Source organism: Miniopterus natalensis, chromosome 12 (genome assembly GCF_054644295.1).
Source record: "Miniopterus natalensis isolate mMinNat1 chromosome 12, mMinNat1.hap1, whole genome shotgun sequence".
Classification (NCBI taxonomy): domain Eukaryota; kingdom Metazoa; phylum Chordata; class Mammalia; order Chiroptera; family Miniopteridae; genus Miniopterus; species Miniopterus natalensis.
In genome coordinates, this window is record NC_142092.1 from 74,295,292 (window position 1) to 74,309,831 (window position 14,540).

Here is a 14,540-nt window from a genome sequence, read left to right on the forward strand (position 1 = left end):
CTTCTCTCACGGCTACATTGTTGCGTCCCCTCCTCCTGCTGTTTTCACAACTCTCAAGGCTACATTGTTGTACCCCCTCCTCCTGCTGTTTTCAAGGCTCAGGGATAATTCCCACCAAGGAGTCTGGAAAGTTCCCTCCCCCCTCCCCTTCAAACAAGCCTTCTCTGAACTCATAACTTTTGCTCTGAGCATGTTTTACAGGCCTGGGAAAATACTGATAAGATGCCTCCCTGCAACATCTGCCAGACTGCCTCCTGGAAAGCAAACAAAGTACAACTTTTCAAGACAACCACCCTGGTATCTGCTCAACTTCAAGACAACCCAAACCCCTCCCTTCCTCGTCGCCTAGCAACCTACCTGCTTAAAAGCAGGCTGGCTCCTTTGTTTCTTGCCCTTGTATTGATTACAATGCACTGGCCCTTTCCATTTCTGGGAAAGCATAATAAACTTTCTTTCTGCATCTCTTCTCTCAGTTGGGAAATCCTTCACAGCCAGCATCACTGGCCCAAACCCTAACATAGACACCAGGGAACCATCAGGCCCCTTACCCAAGTTCATGGCGAAGAATTTGGGAAGCTAAATTAAACAGTAAATAATGGATATGACATGACAGTTGGCAGCATCAGGAGGGGGCCTTGGGCCTCTCCTGGCCATGATGGTGTTTGCATGGCAGGGCTTCCTCGTGGTCCTGCAGCCAGTGTTCCCCGTGTCCCTGGCTCTCCTGGCTACTAACCCAGTGGTGCTGGGGACATTTGGGCTGTTTTAACTCTCCGCGGGTCTAGCTGATGCTCCCCGGCATTCTACCCTGCCTCCCATCACACCTGTGATTGTTTCAGAAACGTCACTGGGTAGGAGGAGAGGGGGTAGGAAATGGAGCCAAATCAGGCCACTCCAGAAGGTTCTATCTGTAGAGGGGGTGAGCCCTGTCTTCAAGCTCTGTGCTCCACCCCCAAGATTATTTTAAAAAGAAAAAGCAGCTTTTGGGGTAAGGCGTCTCATGTGGACCACCTCTTAGGTGCTGATTTGTGGGCTCTGTTGTGTTTACTGCCATCCTGGGGCTTTTTTCCTCCCTGGCTGAGAGGCAGGAGAATCCAGTCAAGCTTGGCACCTGTGGGGGGCTGTACCCTCAGGCACCATCTATCACCCACTGGCTTGACTCCCATGGGTTCATAGCACGTGTGGGAAACTGAGGCACCCTGGGAAGACCAGCCCTGCTGCTGGGACCCCACTACAGGAGCTGGAGGCAGAGCTTTGGGGTTTCCTTCCCACTGCTGGTGTCACCCAGACCTTGGGCACATATGTAAACTTCGGTGAGGCCTGGAAATGGGTCCCGGCGGTGGCCGGTGCACTCTGAGCCCTCGCCTGCCAGCCTGGCCCACGGTGGTCCGCTGGACACGTGCAATAAGCCCGATGTGTTCCTTGTTTTGCAGGTCTGGAAACTGAGGCACACAGAGGTCAGCTAACTGCCCAGCAAGGGGCCAAGCTGGGGTTCAGGCTCAGTGGGCAGGCACCAGGGCCTGGGCTCTCTTCTCACCCTCGATGAGATGTTGGGGCAGGGGAGCCCTCCCCAGAGCCATGCCACCACCATTCTCCTCCCTGACACCGCGCCTGGTGGCCTCCCCAGGGAGCTCTGAATGTCCAGGTCGTGTCCGGCACACACACTTCAAAGGGCCAGGTGTGGGGTGGGGCAGGAAGGCGCAGGAGGTCCCGCTTCAGTGCTCGCCGAGCCCTGCAGCCCTTGCAGGGCCGGAGCCGGAAGCCGTTGGCCCCGAGGGCAGCTGTCTCATCCTGCCTTTTGTCACCCAGAGACAGCGGGTGTCCCCACACTTCCTGTCTTTCCTCTGCTGCCTGGTCAAGCCCATCCCAGGGGGCCCTGGCTTATTACCCCAGGGCTGGGGTCAGCCTGGTTCGAGGGTCAGCCTGGGGCCGGGGTCAGCTAGTCCTCAGTCTTCTCACCCCCACTGTTCCTGACCTTCGTGTGGTCCCCTTTGGTCTCCAGTGTGGCAGCCAGCTCGGGGCCACTCTGTCCTCGCTTGAGCCCCAACCTGACAGCCTTCGTCGGAGGCAGTGCCACACCTGGGAGGCAGGGTGGCAAGTCCCCTGGGTGCAGGACCTCTGCTGAGCCGGGAGCTCTTCCAGGGGGGCTTCCCCAGCCCAGAGGTGGGAAGACTGACCCCCACCCGCCAAGGGCCAGGGATGTCAATCTGGGCAGGAGTCGCTTTGGGCACCCTCAGACCCTCCTTGGCCACATGGTGCCTGCCTTTCTGCTTCGTCATCACTACAGATAGGGAAACTGAGGCAGAGTAGCTGGGTCCCATGGCTGGAAGGGGCAGGACTGGAGTCCGGGGAGCCTGAGTCCGTCTTCAGCCTGACATGCTTGTTGTTTGGTCCTGGGTCTGAGACTAAGGGCATCGGTGGTGGGAGGAGGCCCGGGGCACTGGTGGGGAAAAGGTGGGTGGGGGTGGTCACAGCCCAGTTCAGGTCCCAGCTGTGGGCTCACTGGCCTGGGAGTTTGAGCAGAACAGGGCCTCTCTGAGGCAGCCTTCTGGGCTGGGGTCCCACCTCGCTGCACACGGTGGGCCTGAGTGAGTCGGGTAGGATGCTGCGCATGGGCCTGGCATGGGGTGGGCTGGATATTATCACCGTGGAGAGGACACGAGGCACAGGAAGGAGAAAAGCAGTTGTCTGTTCCCTGGTACCTGCAGGGGTCCATCAAGCCAGCTTCACCCCACCTCTGTCTCCCGTGGGCCCCTCTCCCTCTCTAGGCCTCAGAGGGGCTCCCTTTGCAGGAAATATCCCCTGTGGAGACCTCCCAGGCAGAGGCAACCCTCAGTCATTTCCAGCACGTGGAGGGCAGGACCCCGCTCAGCTCTTGGGAAGCACTGTGCTGGCCCTGGGAGCGTTTGTCCTAAGACTCGTCTGAAAGATGCTGGAACCCCTGTGTCCATGGGGAGGTGCCCCGGGAGCATGCAGGGTGCTCTGAGCCCGTGGACCCTGATGTGGTGCATCCATCCCATCAGTCCTGTGTGGGTTGGAGATGGGGTCCTAGGCTGCCCTGGCAGGGGTGGGGACTTTCTCAGGCCCCTGGGGTGGGTGCCGGTGCCACCTCCGTGGCTGTGGGCATCACTGGGCCTAGGCGGTTCTCTGCAGAAAAAGCAAGTTTCTCTGAGCAGTCGCGGCCAAGTTTGCCTGATGACGTTCCTGGTGATTGCGTCACACTCACTGTCCCTCGGATATAAGCCCCAGTGCTGGGGGCAGAGGTGTGGTGAGCGCTGACCAGCGATGGAGGCCAGGTTGCTGAGCACCGTCCTGGGCATTGTCATGGTGCAGGTGGAGACGGCTGTGCAGGGCCTGGACCTGCAGAAGGTGGCTTTCCTTCCTTGTCTTGGGCAGGTTGGGTGAGGAGGGGTCCAGTTACTCCCTCGTCCCTCCAACCCCGAGCTGATACCGGAGAAGCTACCCCAATCAGGGGCCCAGCACCCACCTGGGTCCGACCCACATGGGCAGGTGGCTAGGAGTCTGAGCTCAGCCTGCTTTCTCTTCTCGTTGGGAGGCGGCACCCAGGGTCAGGCAGGGGCAGAGCCCTTCCTGAGGGTCTCCTGTGGGCAGGCCTGTGTCTTCAGCCAGGCTGCTGGTCCTCCGGGGTCTCCAGGGTCCAGGGCTCACTGTGGCCACCTCTTGCTCCCAGGTCGGTGGGTCCTACACCCTCTGGCCCTGCACACTGTGGGAACCAGGGGAGGCCTGTCCTGGTGGGGAGGGTGGCTGGGGCTTTGGTTCCCACCTAGATCCTTCTGTGCCTGGGCTCTTTCTTTGCTTTGTCTGTTTTGGCTGTGAGGCCAGGAGACCGTCAGCAGGCTTGGAGATGACAGACGACGCTGGGGACACAAATTCTTTTCTGTTGCAAAAAAAATCAGCTTTCAAGAGTTTCAGATGGAAGCTCTGGGCTCTGGGTGGATTTCGAAGGCAGGAGCTCCTCGTGAGGTGGGCAGAACTGTGCCTCTTCCATGGGGACAGGGCTGCTGGCTGCCAACGGCCCCACAGAGCCACTTGCTCCCTGGTGGTTTTCACAGTCGGTCAACCCCTCTCCAGACCGTCTCTCTCCGGCTCTAACCACCACTGCCCCCTGGTGTCCCTCCCAAGGACAGGAGCAGAAACAGTAGTCCGGGACCTGCAGACAGGCCTGGGTGGGGAGGGGCTCACCCTGTGGGCAAGGCTGTCCATGCCAGAAGGGACCCCTCGGAAGAGTGACCACCTGCTGCTTTGCCGCTGAGCCTTGTGGCTGTCTGCTGACTTTTCAGAACAGGCCAGTTCCCTACCCAGGGGGTCCTGGTGGGGTCCGCCCCCCGGAACCCAAAGACGGGGATCTCCGCCCGCTGCCCCAGACAGGCTTGGCTGTCTCCTCTGTCTAGATTGCAGGATTCTGGCGGGAAGTCGGTGTGGCTTCCAACCAAAACCTGTTGCTGAAGACCCCGAAGAGGCTGGAGGCCTTGTTCCTGACCCTGAATGGGGACGAGCTGACCGTGAAGGCTGCTTATAACAGGTAAGGGGCCGGCTCCCCAGAGCTCGGGCAGGAGCAGGTGTGTGGCCAGGTGCCTGGGGTGGGCCAGCCCTCCCTGTGTCCACTGCCCAAGACCTTGACCCCACGCCTCCTGAGACCAGGCCCCCAGGCTCCTAGCGGTGCATCTGTCAAATATAATCATAGAGTTCTGATTAAGTCACGTCAATTTATAAAGGAAGGAAAATGGGCTTAAGGGCAGGTGGCTCTCTGGAGGTCACAGAGCCACGGGGATGAGGCTGGTGGGGCCCTGCCCTGCACCTCTGCCCTCCTCGCCCTGTTGCAGTCCTTCCTGAAGACCCTCCCGCCCCATGGCCCCTGAGTGTGCCCGGCAGGAGGAATGCAGCCTGGACTTTTGCTAATGAGCACTTTGCTGCATTTCAGCTCAGGAAGCTGTGAGACAGAAAACATAGTGGGCTCAGAAATGGACGTTTCGGGGAGATTTGTTTTTCCTGGTAAGAACGTTGCCCTGTTGCTACAGTTACAACCCCCTGGCCCTGCACACTGGCGACACTTGGCATTGCTGTTCCCTATGCTGTTCCCCACACTGTTCCCTGCGTTCCTCCCTCCACGTGCCCCAGACTCTCCCGTTCTCTCACCGGTAAACCCGGCATCCTTCAAGGGCTACTCTAGTCTTCATTCCCCTCCCCTGGCGGGTGGGCGGTGGGAGGCAGAGGTTGGAGCCTGACCCAAGGGGTGCAGCTCTGCACAGTGTTGCCCCTTCTGCTCGCTGCCCAGGCCACAGAGAAATCCACGTGATTGACACGGACTACGAGCGTTACGCCATCCTGAGGCTGTCCCTCCACTGGCAGGGCAAGGACTTCCACGTGCTCAAGTACTTCAGTAAGCTCGCGGGGGCGGCGGCTTTCCCTGGGGCCGTCCCGCTGGGCCCCCGCTCAGCCCCCGCTGCCCCCACAGCTCGCAGCCTGGAGGATGAGTTCGCACCGGGCTTCTGGAGGTTCCGGGAGCTGACGGCGGACACCGGGCTTTACCTGGTGGCCCGGCATGGTGAGCCCCAGGCCTTTGGGACCGGTGACAGGCTGGGAACTGCGCAGGGGGTGGGGTCCCGGTGCCCATCCCGCAGCACCTCACACTGCCCCTGTCCTGCAGGGGGGTGCGCCAAGCTCCTGAAGCAGGTGAGCCTTTGCCCCGTCTGCGCTGAGCCCCCGCTGAGTCCCCGGCTCCTCTAGATCCTGGGCCTCCAGGGTGGTGAAAACAGGATGCTGGGGGGCACCTTGGAGGCTGGGGTGCAGGGGCAGGGCTAGGTGGGGAGGCTGTCCCCTGGTCCCACCTTCCCATCTAGCAGGGTGTGAGGGGCTGCTGGTGGCTCTGCTCGCTCATGTCCCACCGGAGTGAGGCCCTGGGGGCACCGTCTCAGGCCCCCACATCCCACACATGCCAACCCATCTCCTGTCAAACCCTCTGTCTCAACACAGCCCGAGAGGTGGGGACGGTCACCTGCTTTGCAGGTAGAGAAACTGGGCTGTGCTTTGCTCAAAGCCGCACGGCAGCCGGGACACCCAGGCCTGACCGTGGCCCTGACCGCTGCCCCCAGGGCCTTCGGAGTGGGCAGCCCTGACCCCCTGCCTTCTGTGTCCCAGGAGCTGATCTAGGAGCCCTGTCCCCGGCCAGGAAGCTGGGAGCCCCGACCTGCCCTGCCTGCTCCTGCCCAGGGCCAACAGCACCAGCTCCAAATAAACCCCATTACCACACCTGCTGCCCCGAGTTTTCCTGGGGGGCCGGGGTGACAGGTGGGGGTGGGGGGTGCTTTCTGTGACTGCCCTAAAATAACACCCTCGCTGCTGAATGTGAACTGTGGGGATGCCACCCCTGCTGGACCTCTGCCTGAGGCGGCTGAGTCAGGCCACCTGGCTGACTCGGGATGATGGCTCCCCTCTCTCCCTTTCTCCTGCTCAAGGGTCCCGCCCAGCCCTGCCCGGCTCGGAGCCCCTGGGTCGCGTTTCCCACGGCCACCCTCCCTGCTACGTCTCCTCCTGCTCCCTGAGCCCGAGGCCACCTCCTGAGCCAACAGCAGAGCAGGCTGCTGGCTGAGTGGCAGCTGGGCAGAGGGTCCCCGACGGATGAGAGGAAGGGAGCCGGGGACAGTGGGGAGGATGGGAGAGCCTTCCGGACTCTGCCGGTTTCAGAGCGTAAAATGATGTTTGGGCCTGGCTTGTCGCTGGCACGCTGGGGCTTCCTCCAGGGCCTGGCAGGGGCCTCTGGAACGTCCCCTGACCATGGTCACTCTGGTGAGTGAGTCCTGGGAGGCCAGCTGTGAGCAGGGTGGCCCCGGACATCAGAATCCCAGCTCCTGCTTGAGGGACAGAGCAGACCTCCGGAGCCCAGGTGGACAACGGGGGCAGCTGAGTGGGCTCCATTCTCTCTTTAGATTTGACTCAAAAGCACAAGTTTTAGGATCAAGTTACTAAGACTTTGGGAACTGCCTGGGAGGGCAAACACACAGCAGGATGTCGGGCTGGGGGCAACCGGGGTGGCTGGCACTCCTCCATCCAGCCTGGGGCCAGCCGCTCCCCATGTCCAGGCTCAGGGGCCTGGCCCTGGTGCCTCTGCCCAGAGGAAGGCATGTGCATTGAGGGCCAGCAGATCAGACTGGCCGCTGCATCTGGGGGGTCCCACCACTCAGCTCCCCTTAGAGCTGTGACCCCCACGGGTCACTTTTGCACTTATATTCAGCTTTTCCACCCCCCCCCACTGTCTCTCTGTCCTTCTCTGTCTCTATTTCTCTCTGTCTCTGTCTCCCCCCTCGTGATTTGCACAGTCTGCCGTGTGCTGGAAAACCCCCACCTCTCTCCCTGTCATGTGCCTGCTGGGTGAGGGCCAGGATAGCACTTGAGGTGGGGGTGGGGGTCAAGGGCAGTGTCAGCCGCTGGGGTCACACAGCCGCCCGCCTGCTGGGTGCACTCGGACAGGTGTGTCAGGCCCTCTGCACAGCTCTCCTGTAAGAGGAGCCTCCGTCCAGGCCTGGGGGCAATTCTGTGGTTAAAGAGCCAAAGGCCAGCAGGTGGGTGCCTTTGGGTCCCTGCTGGTTGGCGGGATGCTGCTCATTGGTCATCTGGTGATGGCTGTGGGGTCTTGAAGGGCTCAGCAGGCCAGCCAGCAGAGCTGCAGGGGCCAGGCCGTCCCGGCCGCTCCTCACTGCCTGCAGCGTGGGGCCGGGCTGTGCAGTCAGCATCCCGTGGGCACTGTGTCCTTGGTCAGGCCCTGAGCCTGCCCAGCTGTCAGGCCTCGGGCACCTGTGCCCGTGTCTGAGGTCCGAGGGGAGACAGGAAGCTGAGGGCCCCCTGTGTGGAGCGTTCTGGGCAGCGGTGGGTCCTGACGTGGTGACCAGCTCGGCGCACACTCCCGACATGCTTTCCTGGGGACATACTTTCCCAGAGTCACGCTGTCCCCACAGGTCATGCCTGTCCTGTGCTGTGGTCTTGCCCCAGAGCCTGGTACTGCCTTCCGGCCACAGGATGCACAGTCTCAGAGCCCCAGGTTGACCGTCGTGGGGGAGGGGTGCCGGGCCCAGCTGGGCATTTCCTATGTGGTAGCTGACAGCAAGGCCCCTTGCCCAGCGGGGAGGCTCCCCCTCAGGCCTGGTGGGTGGGCAGCTGCTGGCAGGTCTGCCGTGTGCTGCTCACCTGCTTAATGAGGCCGGCCTGCTGCTGCCCTGAGGGCCACTGAAAAGGATATTAAGCGGGGGCCTGGCCCCCGAGGGCCGTGGCTCCTGCACGCTAGGGAGCCGGTCCCAGCAGCCCACCTGCCTGGACATGAAGGGCACAGTGCTCACAGCCCTGCTGGGACTGTGTGTGGCGCTAGCGGTGGGCCAGCCGGCCTCGGTGGCGAAGGACTTTAACTTTGCCAAGGTAGAGAGCTCAGGGAGCTCGCCATAGGGGACCTGCTGCCCCGGACGTTCTGGGGAGTCCTCCAGGGCTGCTTGCTCTGGAGCCCTGCCGGCGCCACAGTGTGGAGTGGCCTAGAACTTCCCAGACTGCTGTCCCATGCGGTGGGGAGGTGGCGGTCCCCATCCTGGGCGTGTGTGCCTGCAGCAGCTCCCTGTACCCCCAGTTTTCAGGCTTCTGGTATGAGATTGCCTTTGCTACCAAGGAGCAGGATGCCCCCCCAAAGATAAGGAAGCTGGGGGCTGTGCTGGTGGAGCCGAAGGAGGGCAACCTGGTCCTGACCACCTCGTATGAAGGGTGAGTGAGGTGCGGAGGACAGGGCAGGGCTAGTAGAGGGGCCTGCAGAGCAGAGCCATCATCCTGGGGGGCCCTCACTCTCTCCTAAGATGGTTCATGAAGTGACCTCATGAAGGGCCCCCAGCCCTTCCCCTGGGACCCCTCCTCCCCAGGAGTCAGGGCCCCCGATCAAGCCTGGCCCGGGCACCCACCCTGGCTGCTGTGCTGGGTGAGCCTGGGCCCTCCGTGGGCTCAGGCTGTCCACTGCCTCTGACCGTCTGCTGGCTCACGCTGTCCGCTGGCTCGCACGCCCAGGGCTTGGACGCTGTGAGGGTCGGGGGAGGCAGGATCGGTCTATCCCTAGAGGGTGGTTTCCTTCTGGCCAGGTGGACACGGGGCCAGGTAAGGGCCCTGCTGTCTGGGGGCTCTGGGTGATCTCAGGGCTGCCCCTTGTCCAGGGTGGTGGGCCTGGTGGCGGGGGCAGCTGGCTGCAGGGGTCTGTGCTCCCCAGTGAGGCCGGCTGTGTGAAGGACAAGAGGCTGGCCACCAAGGGGAACGGCCCGGGGAAGTTCAAGCTTTCCAGAGAGTTCGGTAAGGAGCTGCCCAAGGCCTGCTTCCTGGTGCCCACTCCGCTCCGCTCCGCGGAGTTCTGGACGGGGGCCTCCAGCCACACCCTCCCAGCTGGCCAGGTCCAGTGGGGGCCCTTTGTCCTGCCCCTCACGGCTCCTGCTCAGCCCAAACTGACCACTGAAGGCCAGGGAGGGGGACTACCTTGTGCCCTCCTATGGGGTGCTCCTTGTGACCTCAGTGGGGTGCTCCTGGTCACCCTGGGCCAGAGTCCTCTGCGTGTAGCTCAGTGCCAGGCCTGCCTGGGGGCCCCTCTGCCACTTTCCCAGCCCCAACTTGTGGCCTGAGCCCTGATGTCTGTGGGGGCTGGTACCCTTCTCTCTGAAACTCAGGGAAAATGTCTAACTAGGTGTCTTTCTGTCCTGGTCAGCAGGGTCCCCTCTGTCCACCACCCGCAGGGAGGTCCCTTCAGGAAACCCAGAAGGCCCACTCCAGTGCTCTGTGTGTGTGTATGTGTCTGTGTGTACACACGTGTGTGTGTGCGTGTGTGTGTGCATGAGCTGGGGCAAGCTCTTGGGGGGCATGGCCTGTGGGAGGCAGTGAGGACAGAGTGGGGCCCTGCCCAAGCCTGGGAGCTCTGTTTGGCTTGTCCCCCAGGAGACAAAGACATGTGGGTGTTGGTCACGGATTACACCAGCTACGCCATCATGAACTTCATGTTCCACCAAGCAGGGAGGAGCCTCAGGGTCCTGAAGCTCTATGGTAAGCCCAGGCTGCGACCCAGGGCTGCGGGCCTGCTGATCCCTCTGTGCCCGGCTCAGGCCCACCGTGGGGACCTTGGCTCTGACAGGAGGCAGGGAAGGGGACAGGAGGGGGCTGTGGCCCCCATCCCGTGCCCCCTTAGCCAGTCGGCATTTCATCTTTCCCAGTCCGCGACCTGGAACAGTACAGCGAGGCCTTGAAAAAGTTCCGCCAGGTGGCTCTGAACTACGGGCTCTCGGCAGGAGAAGTGCACCTGTTCACCTGGGACAGTGAGTGCTGGGGCCTGGGCCAGGCTCCCCGACCGGCGCAGGGCCCAGCACCTTCCTCCCCTCTCACCTTTCCTTTTGTCCACAGGGACCTGCGTGGACTTGCTGCAGCCGGTGCTGGTGAGCTGCTGTTCCCTCGCCCCACCTCCCTGACGGGCCGTGTCTGCCTCTCCTTCCCACCGCACGTGCAAGGAGGGGCCTGGGCTGTGAGGGTGGCCGGTTCTCCCTGAAGCAGTCAGAGCCAGTTTGGACAGCAGGCTGAGCCGCGAGGGCTGCCTGAGGGTGAAGGCTTTCGACTGTCCGCTCCGTGCCAGCGGGTGGGGTCTGGGCATCCATCCCGCAGCGCCTCACACTGCCCCTGTCCTGCAGGGGGGTGCGCCAAGCTCCTGAAGGAGGTGAGCTTCGCCCTGTCTGCTCTGAGCCCGCGCTGAGACCCCGGCCTGACGGGAGCCCCGGCTTCTCTAGATCCTGGGCCTCCAGGGTGGTGAAAACAGGATGCTGGGGGGGGGGGGCGACCCTGGAGGGTGGGGTGCAGGGGCAGGGCTGGGTGGGGAGGCTGTCCCCTGGTCCCACCTTTCCATCTAGCAGGGTGTGAGGGGCTGCTGGTGGCTCTGCTCGCTCATGTCCCACCTGAGTGGAGCCCTGTGGTCACCGTCTCAGGCCCCCACATCCCACACATGCCAACCCATCACCTGTCAAACCCTCTGTCTCAACACAGCCCGAGAGGTGGGGACTGTTACCTGCTTTGCAGGTAGAGAAACTGGGCTGTGCTTTGCTCAAAGCCACACGGCAGCCGGGACGCCTAGTGCCGACTATGACCCTGACCGCTGCCCCCAGGGCCTTCGGAGCAGGCAGCCCCTGACCCCCTGCCCTTCTGTGTCCAGGAGCCCTGTCCCCAGGCCAAGAATTTGGGAGCACCCCACCCTGCCCAGGGCCAACAGTACCAGCTCCAAATAAATCCCATTACCACACCCGCTGCCCTGAGTCTTTCCTGGGGGGCCAGGGGTGACAGGTGGGGGTGGCGGGGTATATTTTCTGTGACTGCATTAAAAATGATACTATCGGTGCCAAATGTGAACTGAGACGGATGCCACCCCCGCTGGACCTCTGCCTGAAGAGGCTGAGTCAGGCCACGTGGCTCAGACCCGGGATGACAGCTCCCTGCTCTCTCCCTTTCTCCTGCTCAAGGGTCCCACCCAGCCCTGCCCTGCATAGAGCCCCTGTCAGGCTTCCCATGGTCACTCCCTGCTAAGTCTTGTCCTGCTCCCTCGAGACCGAGGCTATCCCCAGACTGGGTCTCCTGAGCAGAGGTCCTGATTCAGGTGCCTACATTCTGCTGTGGCTCCCTATTGCCCCAACTCGAATCCCGTGGACACTGTTTCCTAGCCCCAGCACCTTGCATGGTGGACCTGTCCATGCCCAGGGCCTGGGTCCCCACCATGCTCTTTGTTACTATAACAGGCACTATCACCCCCTTTGGTTCCATCCACGGAGCTGGGACTGCTGGGCGGTGACTGCTCGGGTCACACGCTTTGTCAGGCCGGTGACCCGAGGCTCATGGCTGAGGCAGGAGGGAGGTGCTTGAAATCACCAGGGCTGGGGGCAGGGAGCACCAGACCAGCCAGAGGGCCCCCCCAGGGTAAGGACCACCCGAGGGTAGGGTCCTCGCCTTAACAAACCTTGGACCAAATCACAAAAGAGGCACAGAGAGACACCTGGAGGCTGAATCCTGACCAGTCAGGTGTTCAGGAACTGAGGGGACAGCCCACAGATCTGAGTGGCCAGAGCTTGCAGCAAGTGCAAGGAACCTGCCTCGCAGAAAGCTGACTCCTCTGCTGGGATGTTTGGTGGGAGGGTGCAGAGGGTCACCAGGGCTCAGAGCCTCGGGCACAACTTTAGGTCCTTGCACGGCCACTCCCTTAAGCATTAACCCCTGGAGAAGACATCTAGGCCTCAGCTGTGTTTCAGCTCCAGGCCCAGAAAAGCAGCAAAACCAGGCTGAGCAAGGCCTTTGGCTGCCTCAGGACCAGCTGCATTGACTAATGACCCCCTGTCCTGGCCCCACCAATCACCCTGAGGGGGCGCACCTGGAAAGCTGATTAATATGAATATTCAATAGGTCCTCCAGGTAAAAGCCCTCAAGACCAGGACCCCAGCCCCATTCCCCACCCCTTCCTTCCCGGGCGAGCTCTGCCCTGACCCTAGCACACCGGTCCTCTCGCCCCCTCTTTCGTCTCTCTCAAGGTCTCTCTCGCACTCGTTTCCTGATCCCATTTCTTCTCCCGCTCACTTCTTCTACCTCTAAGTAAACTTTTTCTTATAGTTGGAGCCTTGGCTCTGAATTCCTTCTTAGCCAGAACTGCGCCGAGGTCTAACACCTGGTGCCGTTCCTGCGCTACAAAGACAGTAAACCCTCGGGTCTGCGGTGGCCTCCAGGCCCTTGGTCCTGACCCACACCCGGTGGCCGGCTCGAGCCCCCGCAGGCCCTGCTGCTTCCCCTCTGCTCCTTGCTGGGGAGGCTCTGTCCTTTGCCTGGAGACTCCAGGGCGTTTTTCTGCATCATTAAAGCCCATTCGACCATTTGTTTCCTAAGCACGATCAATTCTAATTTCATTTTTTCCTATTTTTTGTTCATTTCTGCTCTTAGTTTTTAAAAAATTCCTCTCCCACCTACAGGGTATGTGATTTAGTTCCAAGTGTGTGAGTTTCTCCTGCTTCCTGCCCTACAGGGGGTGTTCTCTCGGGGAAACGTTTATATTTCCCCTTTGGTTTCTTCTCACAGCAGCTAGGTTTAGACTGACAGGGTCTCCCCATGTCCCGGTGGGGTGGCAGGTTGGGGGGCTTATGAGATTCCTAATTCATAGGCACCCAGTCACACGAGGGCAGGAAGTTCTCTCTACTGGGTGGCACTTGGGGGGTTGTCTGTGAATCTGGTTCTGACCCCCCTCCCCTCAGGGTGCCTTTCTGAAGCCCCTGCCTGGCCGGGCCTGGCCTGCAGGCTTCAGGAGCTTTGCATTCTGAGGCCGCTTGTTTTCCTGGGGCTCATTGAGTCCATTTTTGGTCTCCTCCCACCTTGTCTCAGCTGTGGGCTCGAGAGCGACCCCTGGTGGACGGCAGGGTTTTTTATTTACAGATAATGGAGGGTGGGGGGGTCTGTTTTCTTCTTTCAGAGCCATCTAGTTTTTGGTGGATTGCGCAGTTTCCGTTTTAAGGATCATCATCATCTTTGGTTACACAGAGGACCTTCATCTGCACCGCTTTTTATAGTTTTCCAGCTGTAAATTGAAAATTGTCAAATTAAAATGATGAAAATATTGTTTCAAACATGGCTCTCAGCCTGTTACGCAGAGGAGTCGGCTGGCTCTACAGTCCATGCTGAGGTCTGCATGTGTGTCCCCCAAAGTCCACAGGTTACATCCTGACCCCTGAGGTGAAGGTGTTGGGAGGTGGGCCTTTGGGAGGTGATTAGGTCGTGAGGGTGGGGCCCCCGTGATGGGATCAGTGCCCTTATGAGAGGGACCCACAGAGCCCACTCGCCCGTGAGGACACCTCGAGGTCTGCCACCTGAACGAGGCCGTCCCCACCCTGCGGACTGTGTTGTTAGAACATCCCCAGTCGGTGCTGTGCAGCAGAGGACGGCCGATGGAGGACTGAGACGGTGGCCTGGCGACCCCAGGGCAGGAAGCATGCAGGGAGCTTCTTGGGTATCTCGCCTTCGTCTCCAGTGTTTTGTCAGGAAACTGCACTTGGCACCTGACCAAACGATGGGCTGGATGAACTTGAAGGTGAGGGTGGTGTTTTTATTTCCTGTTTTCAATCTCTTCCGTCAGGCGTCTGGCCAGCTGGCAGGCAGGGGCATCCTGACCCAAGTTCAAGGCCTGAGCCTTTCTGGGCCCCGGAGGAAGTGGGAAGCTGTGCGAGGGCGGGTTCACTTGTTCACCTTCCCCTGCGGGTTCATCTCCCACGTGGGGCTGCAGTGGGGGCACATCCAAGCCCCCCACGCCCCCGAAAGCCCTGTTCTTGTGGCAACAGAACCCTGAGTGGCAACCAGCCAAGGGGGCTTGGGAACCTGGGTTTCCGGTTGCATCCACCCACCACCAGTGAAGGGTCCTCCTGCCACCTCCCAGGTTTTGGGGGCTCAGACAGATGCTGCCAAGCCCTCTGTGCTCTGCTCCCAGGAGCCCCACGAGGGACCGGCCAAGGTCATGG

General features: G+C 61.2%; 1 protein-coding gene across 1 annotated transcript; it reads left to right on the plus strand.

Annotated features, from left to right (window-relative positions):
• The first annotated feature begins 3,282 nt into the window (after positions 1-3,282).
• On the plus strand, positions 3,283-10,762 carry LCN8 (lipocalin 8). Its single transcript, XM_016211793.2, has 6 exons — positions 3,283-3,366; positions 4,410-4,540; positions 4,940-5,010; positions 5,294-5,398; positions 5,474-5,563; positions 10,701-10,762. The coding sequence occupies exons 1-6, from the start codon at positions 3,283-3,285 to the stop codon at positions 10,760-10,762; spliced, it is 543 nt and encodes a 180-aa protein (XP_016067279.2).
• Positions 10,763-14,540: the final 3,778 nt, after the last annotated feature.

Excerpts from the sequence above, each read along its gene's own strand:
- LCN8 (XM_016211793.2), top strand. The coding sequence starts at position 3,283 with ATGGAGGCCAGGTTGCTGAGCACCGTCCTGGGCATTGTCATGGTGCAG. Across the intron at positions 3,367-4,409 it reads AGGGCCTGGACCTGCAGAAG|ATTGCAGGATTCTGGCGGGA; the intron begins GTGGCTTTCCTT and ends TCCTCTGTCTAG. Across the intron at positions 5,011-5,293 it reads GGGGAGATTTGTTTTTCCTG|GCCACAGAGAAATCCACGTG; the intron begins GTAAGAACGTTG and ends CTCGCTGCCCAG.